This window comes from Anguilla rostrata, chromosome 8, assembly GCF_018555375.3.
Source record: "Anguilla rostrata isolate EN2019 chromosome 8, ASM1855537v3, whole genome shotgun sequence".
Classification (NCBI taxonomy): Eukaryota; Metazoa; Chordata; class Actinopteri; order Anguilliformes; family Anguillidae; genus Anguilla; species Anguilla rostrata.
In genome coordinates this window covers 50,423,833-50,438,033 of record NC_057940.1, presented here as the reverse complement: position 1 = coordinate 50,438,033, position 14,201 = coordinate 50,423,833, and the positions used below count along the sequence as shown (strand labels likewise).

The window sequence follows — 14,201 nt, the reverse complement described above, 5'->3', positions numbered from 1 at the left end:
TTAACGTACCCGAGGCGCAATCAGACAACTTTCCATAGCCTGCGACATTGGAGCCTGTCGCTGACAAGGACGCAGTTGTGCACAATATAACTCAACAGTGGTTTTAAAATAAACGTAGGCCTATAGGCAAAAAGGTGAGGCATTTGAAGCGACGGTTTTCTATAGTCAGGAAAGGGTTATTATTCTGTCCTACCCACTGCAGCCTGTGTTGACACGCTCTCTCTCTCTCATTTCCCCTCCCCATCTCCTCGAAGCTGCGTCCTGTGAATCTGATTTTTTTCTCTCCTTTTTTTCTAATTCGAACCAGCTTTACTGGCGAAAACTGCATTCAAATCACGCACAACAAAAATAAGTTACACCCTGCATTCCAATCATTAAAAAAGCAAAATGCAACCATTTGTAAGCTGCAGTACTTGTCCTGGCATCCCCAAATGCGCGTTCGTTTTCCCTATCCCTCTATTCTCTCTCTTCACACTCTTCCAGGTACACGCCCTTTGACTTGTCGGGGGGGAAAAGTTTAAGAAAAACTACAGCACGGAAGAGATTCCACAGACCGTCTAGTTTAGCAAGTTTGCTGGTTCAGAGAGAGAGAGAGGCGGGTTGAAGAGAAGGAAAGTGAGAATAGCATAAGAAAAACAGGAAAAAGTTTCGTCGATTCTTTTTAGGTCAAAATTTTACGGTAAGTTCTCTATTGTACCGCTACTTATGCTAAAAGCTACTTTATAGACAAGACACGATTATATCCCCACGGCCACGTTTCAGCCGACACCCTTGAGTGACAACGAGACGTTTCGAGGTTCACAAGGGTTACAGATACAGGGGATGTGTTAATTCTAGAAAAATGCTCCAATTTAAATCAATGTGTTAAAGATTTAAAGTGTTGATTTAAAGAAAAAAGTTAGGCAGTGCTAAAAGAGAGTAACTTCCTTTGCCAAAAGACTAATTGAAACTGTATGGCAAAGCCAGGATCATGTGTGTTGTGCTATGCGTGGTATTTCACGGCACGATTGTAAATAATAGTTAAATCGAGGGGAAATGGTTGACTTTATGACACAGGTAGATTAACATTAGGCCTATAGAATAATGTGTAAACTATGGATTTGTACTCTTTATTAAAACGTGTAGCCTAAAGATCGCATATTTTAAAATAAGTACAAGGTTTGGAAAAGTTACTAATGTGCCTATTTTTCGACTGCAAATAGCCAAGTACAACTGCCTTTTCAACAGCAATAGGCAAGTAAGTTACCATACGCATGCTGGCCGTTATCATGGAGTACCGTGCATTTGGATTAGTCACACATTCCACCCCACCGCACATCTCCCAACGGACCTTCACATAGTAGCCCAACGTAGGCTACATTTTTTAAAATCGAGATTCGAAGTTTAGTTGCAGTAAACTGGAAGCACGGAAGTTACCTTTTGAGAGATGCGTTCATCTAACCTGTCTTTTATATTGGCTCACGATTGCATTTTTAATTCCACGAAAAATAAATGACAGTTATTAGCCAGTTTGGCGCAGTCAGTAGCCTCCGCCTAACTTGTTCCTCTATTAATTTTTCATAGCATACGAGCGGCGGTATTGTCGTTACTCAGGGAGAACACATATCACATTATCCCAAATGGTAATCCAACTCTCAATCTCTTTTACGTTATAGGGCGGAAACCGGAAACCCGCCGTTAATTTATTTAACTAATTTCAGTCTTGCTTTATTTATTTATTTATTTATTTGTTTCTGGGGGAGTGCAGGTTTGCAGTAACTAACGGATATTATGTTAATTTCGTGTCTGAAGACCGGTGTGTGGCCCAATATAGCCGCCCTACCTTCAGCAAAAGTGGGGGGGCGAAGGTGGCACGGGCAGCGTTTCTAGAAGAGCCTGTCTGTTAACTACACGCCCGTCATAGCCAGGTAGCGGCTAGGTTGTTAATAATGAATGTGCCGAGAAGACGGGGATGGCAAGACAAGAATTGTGACCTTGGCATAGAAATCTAGGAAGAGAAATGGCCTGTCGCAGGTCGGTTGTAGATTTAAGGATGTTATTCAAACCATAGACTGGAAACAATTAGATGAATCATGTGTGTGAATGTTGTTCATTGAACTATGCCGCGGCTTTTTAAATCGAGGGTGGATTTATAACGCCTCGTTGAACACCAGTGCCACTTGGATTGGTTTGCCAAATTTCAAACTCCTGACTCGGGTTGCGACGAGGCTTCTGTCAGAATGATTTGGATTCTTCAGAAAAGGAACAATACATTTTTGTCCGCCAGCATTGGGACCTTGAAATGTCATGGTTCTACCTGTCAGCTTGTTCTTTATTACATAAAGGTGTTAAATACATGATTGAAATGTATACGTTTAAGAAATGCGACATTGTTGCTTATCTATACTGTAGCCTACCTACGAAAACATTTAACATTTAACTGAATCAGTATCTGAATCTGTAGGCTAACAAGACCAAACTGTGACATATTGAATCCTTGTCCAAACTCCCTCAGAAATTTCCGTGAACGGTTTTTTTTTTTTTTAATTTATTTTAATTCTGGTTAAAGCAAAACATTTTAAAAATTAAAAACACCTGAAAGATCGAACACGAGCGTAAAGCAGCCATTTTCACGCTTCATTCCTAGCGCATGGACGCGGCCCGTTATATTACATTGTATTTCATTAATATAGCTCGTTCTAATCCAGAGCGACGCAGTCTCCACCCACGCCCTCCCACCGGAACATCTGTGTAACGTTGTCCATTCATGTTACCAATGGAACCACGCTTTCTGTTGTCATTTTGTAGCTAGCACTGTTCTGAAGGGACAAGCTGAAACCGCGGAAACTGGATGGCACATTTTGGAAGCCTGAATTACAATTGTGCAGATGTACCATTTTTTTTTTTTAAATGAATGTGTCGTACCGCTGAGTTGACGGAGGCAGTGTCGCGAAAAAGCTAAAGCACAGGTTTCAAACTCAAGTCCGTGAGGGCCGCGGTGTCTGCTGGTTTTCGGTGTGTACTCGGCACCGGTGGTTCAGTGAAGTCATTGATTAGCTAAGCGATCCACACACCTTGTTGCCAAGGCCTTGACTGGCAGCTGATTGAAAGGAAAACACAAGAACCGGCAGACACTGCTGCCCCCTGGGAATTCAGTTTGGCACCCGCGAGCTAAAAGCTTGACGAGTCACCGCAGTGGCAGCTGGTTAGCCTCGCAATGTGTCGATATGGAGGGTGGGACGGTATACGGTGGCTGAACGGGCCTGGAGCCTGAGGGAGAGTTTCACAATGCGGGCAGGGGGATTTTTAGGGTGTGCTGGGGCGTGGAGCATCTGTGTCAGACTGGAGACTACTGGCAGAAATCGCCTTGCAGGTTCCCCCGAGGTCATAAGAGGGGAGGGTGTGTGTGTGTGTGTGTGTGTGTGTGTGCGCGTGCATCTCCACGTGTTTCTGTGTATGGTGTGTGCTTGTGAGTCCGCACTTTTTTTTCTGCGTGTTTCTGTAAGTTTGTGTGTGTGTGTGTGTGTGTCCACACTTGTTTATGTGAGTGGATTTGTGCTTGCACTTCGGTGTGTGTATCTGAGTGCGTGTGTATGTGTGTTCACCTGTTTGCGTGTACATGCTTTTCTGTGTGGGTTAGGGGTCGTGTATAAAGTGTGTGTGTGTGTGTGAGGGGAAAAAGAGACAGAGAGTAATAGACAGGTAGCAGGTACTCCCTCAGGTAAGGTGAGCCTTCGGCCTTGTGGTGGCTCTGTAGATCAGGTGTCCTATCAGAGATCAGAGCTTTCATTGTGTATCTCAGCGTGTCCGTCTCTCTGACTCCCTGTCGCCCTTTAAAGTGTTCTCACGTCACCTTTCCATTCATATGCTTCATACACACCCTAATGGCATGCCATCAATGTGTCAGCGTCTGTTTGCACTGATTTGCTTCATATATGTGTGCCTCTGTGCGTGTGTGGGAGTGTGTGTGTGTGTGCGTGCGTGCATGTGTGAGTGTGTGCGTGCATGTGTGTCTATGTGTGAGTGCGAGAGACAGTGTGTGTGAGTGAGGGGGATTTCATACGCCCCTCAAAACTTTGTTTGTGTTCCTTTTTTTCGAACAGATAATTCGACTCGCTCACTTTTCCAGAGTCCTACATTTATCACCGCCCTTCCTTCGCCTCACCTGTCTCCACTCTTAACCTGCTTCGCTGTCCAGTTTGTGCTATGGCTTGTGTTCCACTGCTGAGTGGTTTTATTAAGAGTTCCTTTTGACCGCCTTTATGCGCCGCAGCCTGTAACCGGCGGGGCTCTCCCCGCGGTCGTCAGGCAGAGCGTTGTGGCGAATGCAGGACCCGCTCGTCTGATTGGTTCCCCGTTTTCCCTGTCCCCGCAGCAGCGCTCATGGAGGCGGCCATTAAGACTATAGTGGAGGTGTATCTGAAGTCCTCCGGGGGGAAGGACAGCCTGAGCGCCGGCGCCTTCCAGAAGCTGGTCAAGAAGCAGCTGCACAACATCATGACGGTCAGAACCCGGGCCTTCGGCCGCTAATGACATCACTGCCCGCGGCCGTGACCTCGCGCCAATGACATCACTGCCCTCGGCCGTGACCTCGCGCTAATGACATCACTGCCCTCAGCCATGACCTCGCGCTAATGACATCACTGCCCTCAGCCGTGAAGTCACTGCCCTCAGCCATGACCTCGTGCTAATGACATCACTGCCCTCAGCCATGACCTCGCGCTAATGACATCACTGCCCTCAGCCATGACCTCGCGCTAATGACATCACTGCCCTCAGCCGTGAAGTCACTGCCCTCAGCCATGACCTTATGCTAATGACATCACTGCCCTCAGCCATGATGTCATGTCAATGACATCACTGCCCTCAGCCATGGTGTGGTGTCAAAGACGTCACTGTCCAGCCACTACACGCAGCCTTAAGGAAATGGAATACCCAGAGCCATCTTGTGAATTTGTGCCTTTTTCTTCTTGAAATATATAATGATAAATGCATTTTACAGAAGATTATTTTAAATGTATACATTTCATTATTATATTTAGCCATATTTAGTAAGGTGTTGCAATATCTTGCAATTATATTTGATTCTATTATATTTTCTGAGTATGTTCAATTTGCATAAAGGTTCAGACCATGGCCCTTATCTGTCACTGTTTGACTGATGATTTTAGTATATGTAGAGGTTAACTAGAGTGGTTTCTATGACAGGGCAGTGGTTGAATATTGAATGGGTGATGATTTTTTTAATGGAATTTGAAATCCCTGAACATTCAATATGGTCAACAACTGTTATGCAATTAAATAGTCTATATTGATAGCATCCACGTTTTGGAATTCTGATGCTATTATAATTTAATTTTAAAACGTTGCCCCTGAAATATTTGAAATAAAATTTCCTCATAACATAAAACTCGCAATCCAGCTTTTTTTTTTAAATAAAGTTTTTTTTCCTTATTCTGTTCACAGACAACCCAATTATCCACTGGTTGTTTTAATCAGTGGAACCAATCGGTCAGACCAGGGGAAAACACAAAGCAAATGCAGGTGTTAAAAGTGGCGAAGAGACAAACAACCTCTAGACCCACTGTGATGATGTCACACACAATTTGTTTTTTGTTTTTTTGTAGAATGTCTACGGGTTGCCCAGTAACAAACAATTGTAGGATTCTAATGTAATGATGTCACAAAATGTTTCGTGCGGGCTTGTGACACGGTCAGATTGTTATGTCGCGCGAGGCTAATTCGCCCTGTTGCTTGTTTCAGGACACGGACAGCTCCAAAGCCATTAAGGACATGCGTCAGGGGCTCGACGACAACCAGGACGGGAAGGTCAGCTTCCCGGAATTCATGACCCTGATTGGCTACCTGTCCACCTCGCTTAGCGAACAGCGCGCCAAGGAGGCCAACCCTGCAGAGACGCCAGAGGCGGGAGATGGCGCGGCGGGGGACCAGGAGGCCACATAGACTCCTCAACCTGCAACGGCCATGCCCACACACTACCGTGTTAACACGTACCAGTTATATACCGTAATATGCCAATCATCATACCCCAGTATATCACTACACACTACACTACATAGCTCATATGATTAATCTGTCTATTGCCATTTTGCATTTGCTGCTTATTGTTTGCCAGTCGAATATGCAGAACACTCACAACAATTAATGCAATTTGTTATAGTTTTTTTTTCTTCTTTCTTATTCTTTTTTACATTTTATTTTTTATTTTTTTGCATTGGGTTGCATACAGGGGGCAAGCTTCGTGTAAGGTCAAAGGGAAGACTTGGCTATATAGCATTCCTAAAACTGCCGGAGGTGTTCTTCCAGCAAAGCTAAGGTGCTTGGTGAGAACCTTCCATTGTTCGGACATCGCAGCTTTTACTGGCGGGAGTACCGCAGTCTTTTGTGCGCTTTTTCGACGCTTATTTTTATTTTAGATATCAAACATAATATTGTATTCACACTCGGGCGTTTAGCAGATGCCGTTATCAAGTGCTAGTTACGAGTGAAATATGAAAAAGCGCGTGATGACTTTCAGTTAAAAAGCATACGCCGCAGTGTCGATGAAAACCACGCTGCATACGACACAATGCCATGAGATACACCGCAATATTCTAAATAGCATACTATATAGACGTGCACATCACTAATTTACCGTACCGTGTTAATGCACACCACACAGCATATTCTACAGCATTTACTTGCGCGCGCCGCATACACGCGTGCACTCCATAAAACTTTGCGCCGCGTAGCCAGCTGTATTAGCATTCTGACACGCTGACATCAGGATGCTCCATACGTGCTCGCCATTTTTTTTTGCACTGCTTTCAAGGTTCTGTACAGCACTACGCGTGTTAGCCTTGTGTATTTCCATAGTGATTACGGTTAGCTAATTGTAGATTTTCTCCCGGAAGGAAGGCGCAAGGAGAAGTTTGCTGTCTGTGATGCAGCTGATCCTCGTGCCTTGCGTAAAGACTGGACATTTACATTTAGGCATTTAGCTAACGCTTTTATCTAGAGCTTTTTTTTTGTTCGTTTTTTTTTAAATTTTTTTAAAGAGCATATAACAGTGCTAGCAAAATAGCGCTATTCCTAGAACTGGACTTCTCCTGGCCCTACCCCTTCCCTTCATACGTGCAATGTGGGCGCAGGTGCGTGGCGCGCTATTGGGCCCGCTGCGACGCGCGTTGACGGCGTGCTCCGCGGCGTCGCCCGCCTCGTCGGGCAGGCCGCAGGTCGCCATACCTGACTTATTGATACCTTTTTCTCAATTAGCGTTGGACCCAGGCCTGGAATATCAGGTGCATGCCATCTCATCCATATAATGGCCCCCGGTAAATAATTAAGGGCCAAGAGGCAATGAATACCAGGGGACCCCTGTAGCCCTCTGAGGCTGAAAACAGCCCATTCTTTTGACTGGATAACCTTCTGTCTCCAGGTCCCTAGAGCTATCAGAGGGACACGCCCGCGGCTGATCCCACTAAATGCGCCTTTTAGCGACACACTCCTGGCTAATCCCGCTAAATGCTCTCCTTCGGTGACACACACCCTTGGCTGATTCCACTGAACGCACTCCTTCAGTGACACGCTCCTAATCACCCCCCCAGCGTTGCACGCGCCGTTCTGGATCCAAGCTACACACAGCCCCCCCTCCCCCTCACATTACAAGTGTCCTGCACATCGCAAACATTATCCTGACATCCATCCACTCTGACACCCATGCATATATGCACGCTGACGCCGGGACACCGCAGTTTCCATCCAGCCGCAGGGACTTGGGATTGCATACGACGCCCCCGTGTCGTTTTACCGGACGCGTTTTTCCAGCGCTAACTTGCGTAACCGCCCCGACGCGGGCGGCGGCTCGGGGTCCGGGGGGGCGACCGGACCCCGAACTAAATATACGCACGCGCGACTCTTTGGCCCGGCGCTTACGGCGATGTACCGCACCGCTGCCCCTCCGTCCCGCTCGCCGCCTGAAACACTATACCGCGCATTAGCTTCGCCCTAAATTAGCCGCACGCTAAGCTTTCCCCCCTCCCTCCCCCCCCCGCGCGGAGCTGGACGTATAGCTTTACGGCTCCATACCTGGCCTGTCGCGTCTGGCTGTCTGGGCCTATCCCTAGCCACTGCACGTGTAGCATTAGTAGCCTGCCCCACTTCTGCCGCTCTGTGTCGCTTTGCGTGACACGACCGCCGACGCGCTCCAAATTGCCACGTTGCCAAATTGTCTGTAAACCACTCTTGCTTGCTGAAATACAGACAGGCTGACAGACACTCGGTCGGAGACGGGGATGGAGGCCGTTTCAATTTCAATACACACGGTTGAGGAAACGAACCGAAATTAAGTCAAAATTAAGCGATTAATAATTTAAAATTATGTAATTAATTGGGGGTGGGGGGGGGGGAGGACACCCCCAGGTAACAACATTTGGGCCTTTTTTTTGTTGCAATTTATCAATTGAAATTTTTGACCAAATTAAAGTGGAATTGAAACTCCAAACCCCTGGACTGAGACCGGAGTTAGGGCTGACACCCCAGCTCAGACACAGCCCCCCCCCACCCGCCCACCCACCCACCAACCCACGCCAAGACCACTGCCTCCATCCGAGAAGAACCACTATGCCCTGTGTATGTGATGTACGCGTTCACTGTGCTGTGACTGATGTGCGTTTGCAGTGCTGTTTCAACTGGCCGTAGCACGGCATGTGTGCACCCCTGTGTCTGTTAAAGCAAATAATAATAAAAAAAAAATAACTGTGAAAACGCGAGGGAAGAGTCCTCACTGCCGCTTCTGTTATTCCTGTGTGTTAATGCTCTGCTGTTGCGCCGCGAGTGTGTGTGCGTGTGCGTGCGTGTGTGTGCACGTGTGTACCTGTGCATGAGTGTGTGTGTGCGTGTGCATGCGTGTGTGCACTCCGTGTCTGTTGTGTTACTCTGTGAGAAAGTACTGCGCTTGTGTGTCTTTGTGAGAGTATGGGTGCATGAGTGTGCATGCGTGTGTGTGTACCTGTGCATGAGTGTGTGTGTGTGTGTCTCTGTAGGTGTATGTGTGCTTGTGTGTCTTTGTGAGAGTATGGGTGCATGAGTGTGTGTGCGTGTGTGCCTCTGTGTGCGTGTGTGTGTGCGTGCGCACATGCGTGTGTGCGTGCGTGTGTGTGCATGCGTGCCCGTATACCTGTTCATGTGCGTATGTGTGTGTACCTCTGTGTGCGTGTGTGTGCCTGCGGGCGTGTGCGCGTGTGTGTGTGTGCCCGCGGGCGTGCGTGTGTGTGTGTCTCTGCGCATCATCAGATCGTATCTGGAGCCGGAGAAAGGGATAGGGGAGGGTAAGAGACAGGTGGAAGGAGGGATGGAGAAATGAAAGGAGGGGGTGGGATGGAGGGAGGGTGATATTTAAGCCCCCGGCGGACTCTCTCCCCGTCAGTCTTCCTCTCCCTCTTACCGGAAAACAAAAGCCACACGTCCTTCATCCACTCAGGTAAGACCGGAGGAGGAGGAGGAGGAGGAGGGAGAGGGCTCCTTCTTTGTCCCTCTCGACCGATGGGGGGGCCCAATTTGCAGGATCCATGTCAGCGATTCTCTTTTGTTTTACTGTCATCGCTGTGGGGGGGTGGGGTAGGGGGTGGGGGGTCATCTTCACCCCCGGAGATTGTTGAGGTTCCGGAGGGTTCTTTCGACTGTGTGTCATTGCTGAGGGCCAACCCGAAAGATCCTTTTTCTGCACTCTCTATCTCCACACCCATAATCTTTACAGAGCAGTCCATCCACACGAGCAGGTGCAGTTTCTCTCGCTCTCTCTCTGTCTCTCTCTCTCTCTCACTCTGTCATTTTACTGTATGTGTGAGATCAAAAACTTTGCAGACATCAAAGTCCTTTGTAACATTTCAGGGGGCCGTGTTGGAGGTTGTACGTGGTCATTATTTTGCAGTGAACAAAAGTGGCGTATTTGCCTGTGATGCACTGTGCTGGGTAGCGTAGCGTGCTGGTTTCTGCTGGATGAGCTGCTGGTCCTTCATCTAAACGTCTTCCTGTTGTCTCTCAGCGGTGTGTGTGGTCTGCTCTCCGTGGTTCCTTTCATCATTATGCATTTTTCATAATTATTTTTTGGGTTTTTCATTTCCTTGGTTCTCCTTCTATGATAATCCTATATGTACTTGCTAAATGATAAATCTGCCATCTTCGGTAATGCTAAGTTTACTGTCTTCTGTCATGCTAAATCTACTCTCTTCTGTTAATTTATTATAATACTAATCTACTTCTCTAGTAATCTAAATCTACTTCTTCTGTAATCTTTAATCTATGTCTCTTCGTAACTTAATCTATTTCTGCTTGTAGTACTAAATCAACTTTCTGCTGTAGTACTAAATCTACTTTCTTCTGTAGTACTAAATCTACTTTCTTCTGTAGTACTAAATCTACTTTCTTCTGTTCAAGTAAATCCATTTTCTTCTCACATACTAAATCTACATCTGGAACCCGAGGCTGGTGCCTCAACCAGGAAGATCAGTGGAATGTTTCATGTTTGTATCAAGGTTTTGCATTCTGTTTGACAATTTATGATGTGAATAGTGTCAATTTTGTGTGTGTGTGTGTGTGTGTGTGTGTGCGTGCACTTGTTACTACTACGTCCTCCTGGTGTGTTTGCCATTTTAAGTGTAATTAAATTGCTATTTGAATCCGTGACCACTGAGCATCTGAATTATGACTCTTATACTTAAATAAGGTTTTTCTGTCTGTGCAAGATGATATCTTAATGTAAGGGTTCAAGTCAAAATTCAGAATAGCTGCAAATGTTATTTGTCCTTTTATTTTTTAAAAAGTAAAACATTTTAAGAATAAATAGTGAAAAGTGTTCATACTAGCGCAACATTATGATGAGTTGCTCTGTAATTCTGCCTTAGCTTTCTTTAAGTTGCTTTTTTCAACTATACTGAACCCGTGGTGGGGTGATGCTTTTTTTCACATTTAAAGATTTATCCTTTGGAAACCCAGCAGAATGAAGTTTAATTATTTTAATTATTATTATTAATTTTAAAATGATTTATTATTAATTTTTTTGACATAATTCAAGTGTCTTGGGTATAAAATACATGTTCCAGTGAAAATATTTTCAAATATATTTCAGAAAATATTTCATTTAAAAATAAAATTCAATGAATTTTATTTTTATTGTATGTGCCTTGTGTAGATTTCAGCATAGTAGATTATACAGCTCTTGAAAAAAATGAAGAGAACATGTCAAATTTTGAGTTTCACATTTTTTAATACTCTTTCATGAAAAATTGATTTTAATTCCAAACAAAAATATTGTCATTCATTTACATTTATTTGCAGAAAATGACAAATGGTCAAACTACTAAAAATGTTGTTACCCACTGAATTATGCAAACTAAACAAAAAATGTATACCCATAAATAAAGAATAACAATAACAATGTAATTTTTTATGAAAGGTCCAATCAATCCTTGGTGGAGTAACGTTGATTTATATATTTTTAATATGGGGTGGTCTTAATTTTTTTCCAGAGCTGTATGGTTCTTGAAATTGAGAGCAGAGACTCATGTCCGGGTCTTAGGAGGTTAAATAAAGTCCTGTGTTGTTATGTGTCTGGCCCCTCCTCCTGCTGGCCCCTCCCCCTGGCAGCATGTCGTCCACTGAGCCCACCTCCAACCTGGAGAACGCCATGCAGCTGATGATACAGACCTTCCACAAGTACTCGGGCAAGGAGGGCGACCGGTTCACCCTCAGCCGGGGCGAGCTCAAAGAGCTGCTGACCGAGGAGCTGGGGAACTACCTGGGGGTGAGAACCCCGAAACACACGCGCGCGTTTATACACACACTCATACTCATGCACACTTATACTCACGCTCACACTCTTACTCACACACTCATACTAACACTCACACTCACACACTCACACTCTTACTCACACAATCATACTCCTACTCACACTCACACACTCTTACTCACACACTCATACTAACACTCATACTCACTCACTCATACTTTTAATCACACTTACTCATTCATATTCACTCACACACACTCTTACTCACAATCACACTCTACTCCCCTCACACGCACACACTACTCTTAACACACCATACTAACACTCATACTCACTCACACATACTAATCACACTCTATTCTCACTATCTTACACTACTCATACTCACACTCACACTCATACTCACACTTTTACTCACAAACACACTTACACTCATACTCGCACATGATGATACTCACACACACGCACGCACTTACACTCATACTCGCATACACTCATAGTCGCATGCAATCATACTCACGCACACTTACACTCACACTTACATATGCACACACTTTCACTCATAATTACACACACACTCATATTCACACACACACACATACAAACACATGCACTCACTCAGGCACAGGTTATCCCCGATACCAGCCCCTTATGTCTGTCTGTCTGTCCGTCTGTCCGACAGAATGCCCAGGATAAGGATGCGGTGGACAAAGTTATGGCCGACCTGGACGCCAACAACGACGGGGAGGTGGACTTCACCGAGTTCATCATCCTGGTGGGGGCGCTGACGGTGGCCTGCAACGACTTCTTCGACAAGAAGGCCGAGGAGAAGAAGTAGGGGCGCGGGGTCGGCGGGAGTGTGGGCGGAGCTAAAAGCGTGAGGTGAAGCCGTCTCTACGACACCTTGGTGGAGGAAGAGGACAATGATGAAGAAACAACCCCTCCACACACACACACACACATACACACACACGCACACACACACACACACACATTCCTCACGACAGCGGGGGTGTGTGCTATCGCTAAGAATCAAACGGTGCAGGGCACGCTATCGCGGAAAAGGACGGAGACGCCATCACCTCCAGCACTCCACTTCCTCAAACTTCTGCCCTCTCTCAGGGGCGGAGCCAGAGGCCCTGTCCCTGCCTTCCTTACTTCCTATGAGAAACCCTACGCTTCAGTGTCTGTTGAAAGTCAAACCTCAGCCATGGGGACCAAAGCAAATGTAACATAACACATTTTGGGTAATGTCCACAGGAACTTTGTTTTTCGAGAGATTAATATTGATATAAATATTTGTTATTTATTCAATGTTAAATGAGTGAATGGTTTCTTCTTTATAGCTTTATAACTTGTTTTCTTTTGTTATGTACCAAACTGTTTCTCTTTATTTAATTAAATAAACCTAATATTTAACCAGCTTGTGTACCTTTTCCATTTTTGGTCTTTGAATTGAATTGGACTTTGTCTCATTACACAGTTTTCATTGTGTTTAGAGAGATAAGACGCATTAAAATCTAGTGACTTTGGCTTTTAACTCTCAAGTCTACATCATTCAAGTTCACAGGTAATATTATTGGAAACCTGTGAAAGTGCCAAAGTCTTGCGGTGTTGTATGGGCAGGTAGTGCTGTAGGCCCATTACAAATGACACAAATGAATGCAGTGTGATGTCACACCACAAGATGGAGACGTCCTGATGTCGCACACAGTCTTATTAGAGGGGTCCCCAAAAAAAACATGTTTTTTCAGATTTTCTGCTCACACAAAACATTTTTAGATTTCTCGCGGCATATGAAATCCGAGTCTGCGTTCAGAGACCGGATTAGGACTTCAGTGGTGGCACTGGAGCGATCTAAAAGTGAAACTGCAGGCCCTACTTGTGAATTAATATTCTATTAGGTGGAACAGCCTTAGTGCTACCGGTTTACAATATCATAAATCAATCAACATCAGAGATAAAACCGTTAGTTTTTGTTTTTTTTTTGGAGCTATTGGAAGATTTGAGAAATGCATACACTTTAATCCGCATTAATGCAGACATATTTAGCTCTTGTTATGTGGAGCAAACACAGCCATGTGAAAACTGGTGCCAAATGTCAAGTAAATCACATTACATTTTCCCTGTGTTTTTCTCTCACATTTTGCCTAAATATTACACTCCCCCAATGATTTATGCTGAATATGAGTTGTCTTTGCTGAATTTGTGCAGAATTTTATTTTAAAAATGTATGTAAGGATTTAAAATAAATCCTTATTTTCCAAAACCAAGATTTAACATTGAATTTATATATTTATTTTGTGTTTTAAATTGAAATATTTAGTTTAATATTTTGTGTTTATTTATTTCTTAAATCTTGGGTTTAACATTTATTTATTACAAATCTTGGTTAGAATTTTAAATATACAGTTGAGGTCAAACGTTTACA

At 44.7% G+C, this 14,201-nt stretch overlaps 2 protein-coding genes across 3 annotated transcripts; both read left to right on the top strand.

Moving 5' to 3' along the window:
- The first annotated feature begins 433 nt into the window (after positions 1-433).
- On the top strand, positions 434-8,750 carry LOC135261887 (protein S100-A16-like). 2 transcript variants are annotated; one of them, XM_064348576.1, is made up of 3 exons: positions 434-679; positions 4,358-4,482; positions 5,743-8,750. In XM_064348576.1, exons 2-3 carry the CDS (start codon positions 4,363-4,365, stop codon positions 5,941-5,943), a joined length of 321 nt encoding a protein of 106 aa, XP_064204646.1. In that variant the 5' UTR covers positions 434-679; positions 4,358-4,362; the 3' UTR covers positions 5,944-8,750. The 2 variants fall into 2 exon arrangements, with proteins under 2 accessions (XP_064204646.1, XP_064204645.1); XM_064348575.1 differs by having other exon boundaries at positions 443-679; positions 4,355-4,482.
- Positions 8,751-9,390: 640 nt separating this feature from the next.
- LOC135261889 (protein S100-A1-like) lies at positions 9,391-13,193 on the top strand. The gene is made up of 3 exons (XM_064348577.1): positions 9,391-9,460; positions 11,626-11,782; positions 12,453-13,193. The coding sequence occupies exons 2-3, from the start codon at positions 11,627-11,629 to the stop codon at positions 12,606-12,608; spliced, it is 312 nt and encodes a 103-aa protein (XP_064204647.1). The 5' UTR covers positions 9,391-9,460; position 11,626; the 3' UTR covers positions 12,609-13,193.
- The last annotated feature ends 1,008 nt before the right edge of the window (positions 13,194-14,201 follow it).

Excerpts from the sequence above, each read along its gene's own strand:
- LOC135261887 (XM_064348576.1), top strand. The coding sequence starts at position 4,363 with ATGGAGGCGGCCATTAAGACTATAGTGGAGGTGTATCTGAAGTCCTCC. Across the intron at positions 4,483-5,742 it reads AGCTGCACAACATCATGACG|GACACGGACAGCTCCAAAGC; the intron begins GTCAGAACCCGG and ends TGCTTGTTTCAG.
- LOC135261889 (XM_064348577.1), top strand. The coding sequence starts at position 11,627 with ATGTCGTCCACTGAGCCCACCTCCAACCTGGAGAACGCCATGCAGCTG. Across the intron at positions 11,783-12,452 it reads AGCTGGGGAACTACCTGGGG|AATGCCCAGGATAAGGATGC; the intron begins GTGAGAACCCCG and ends TCTGTCCGACAG.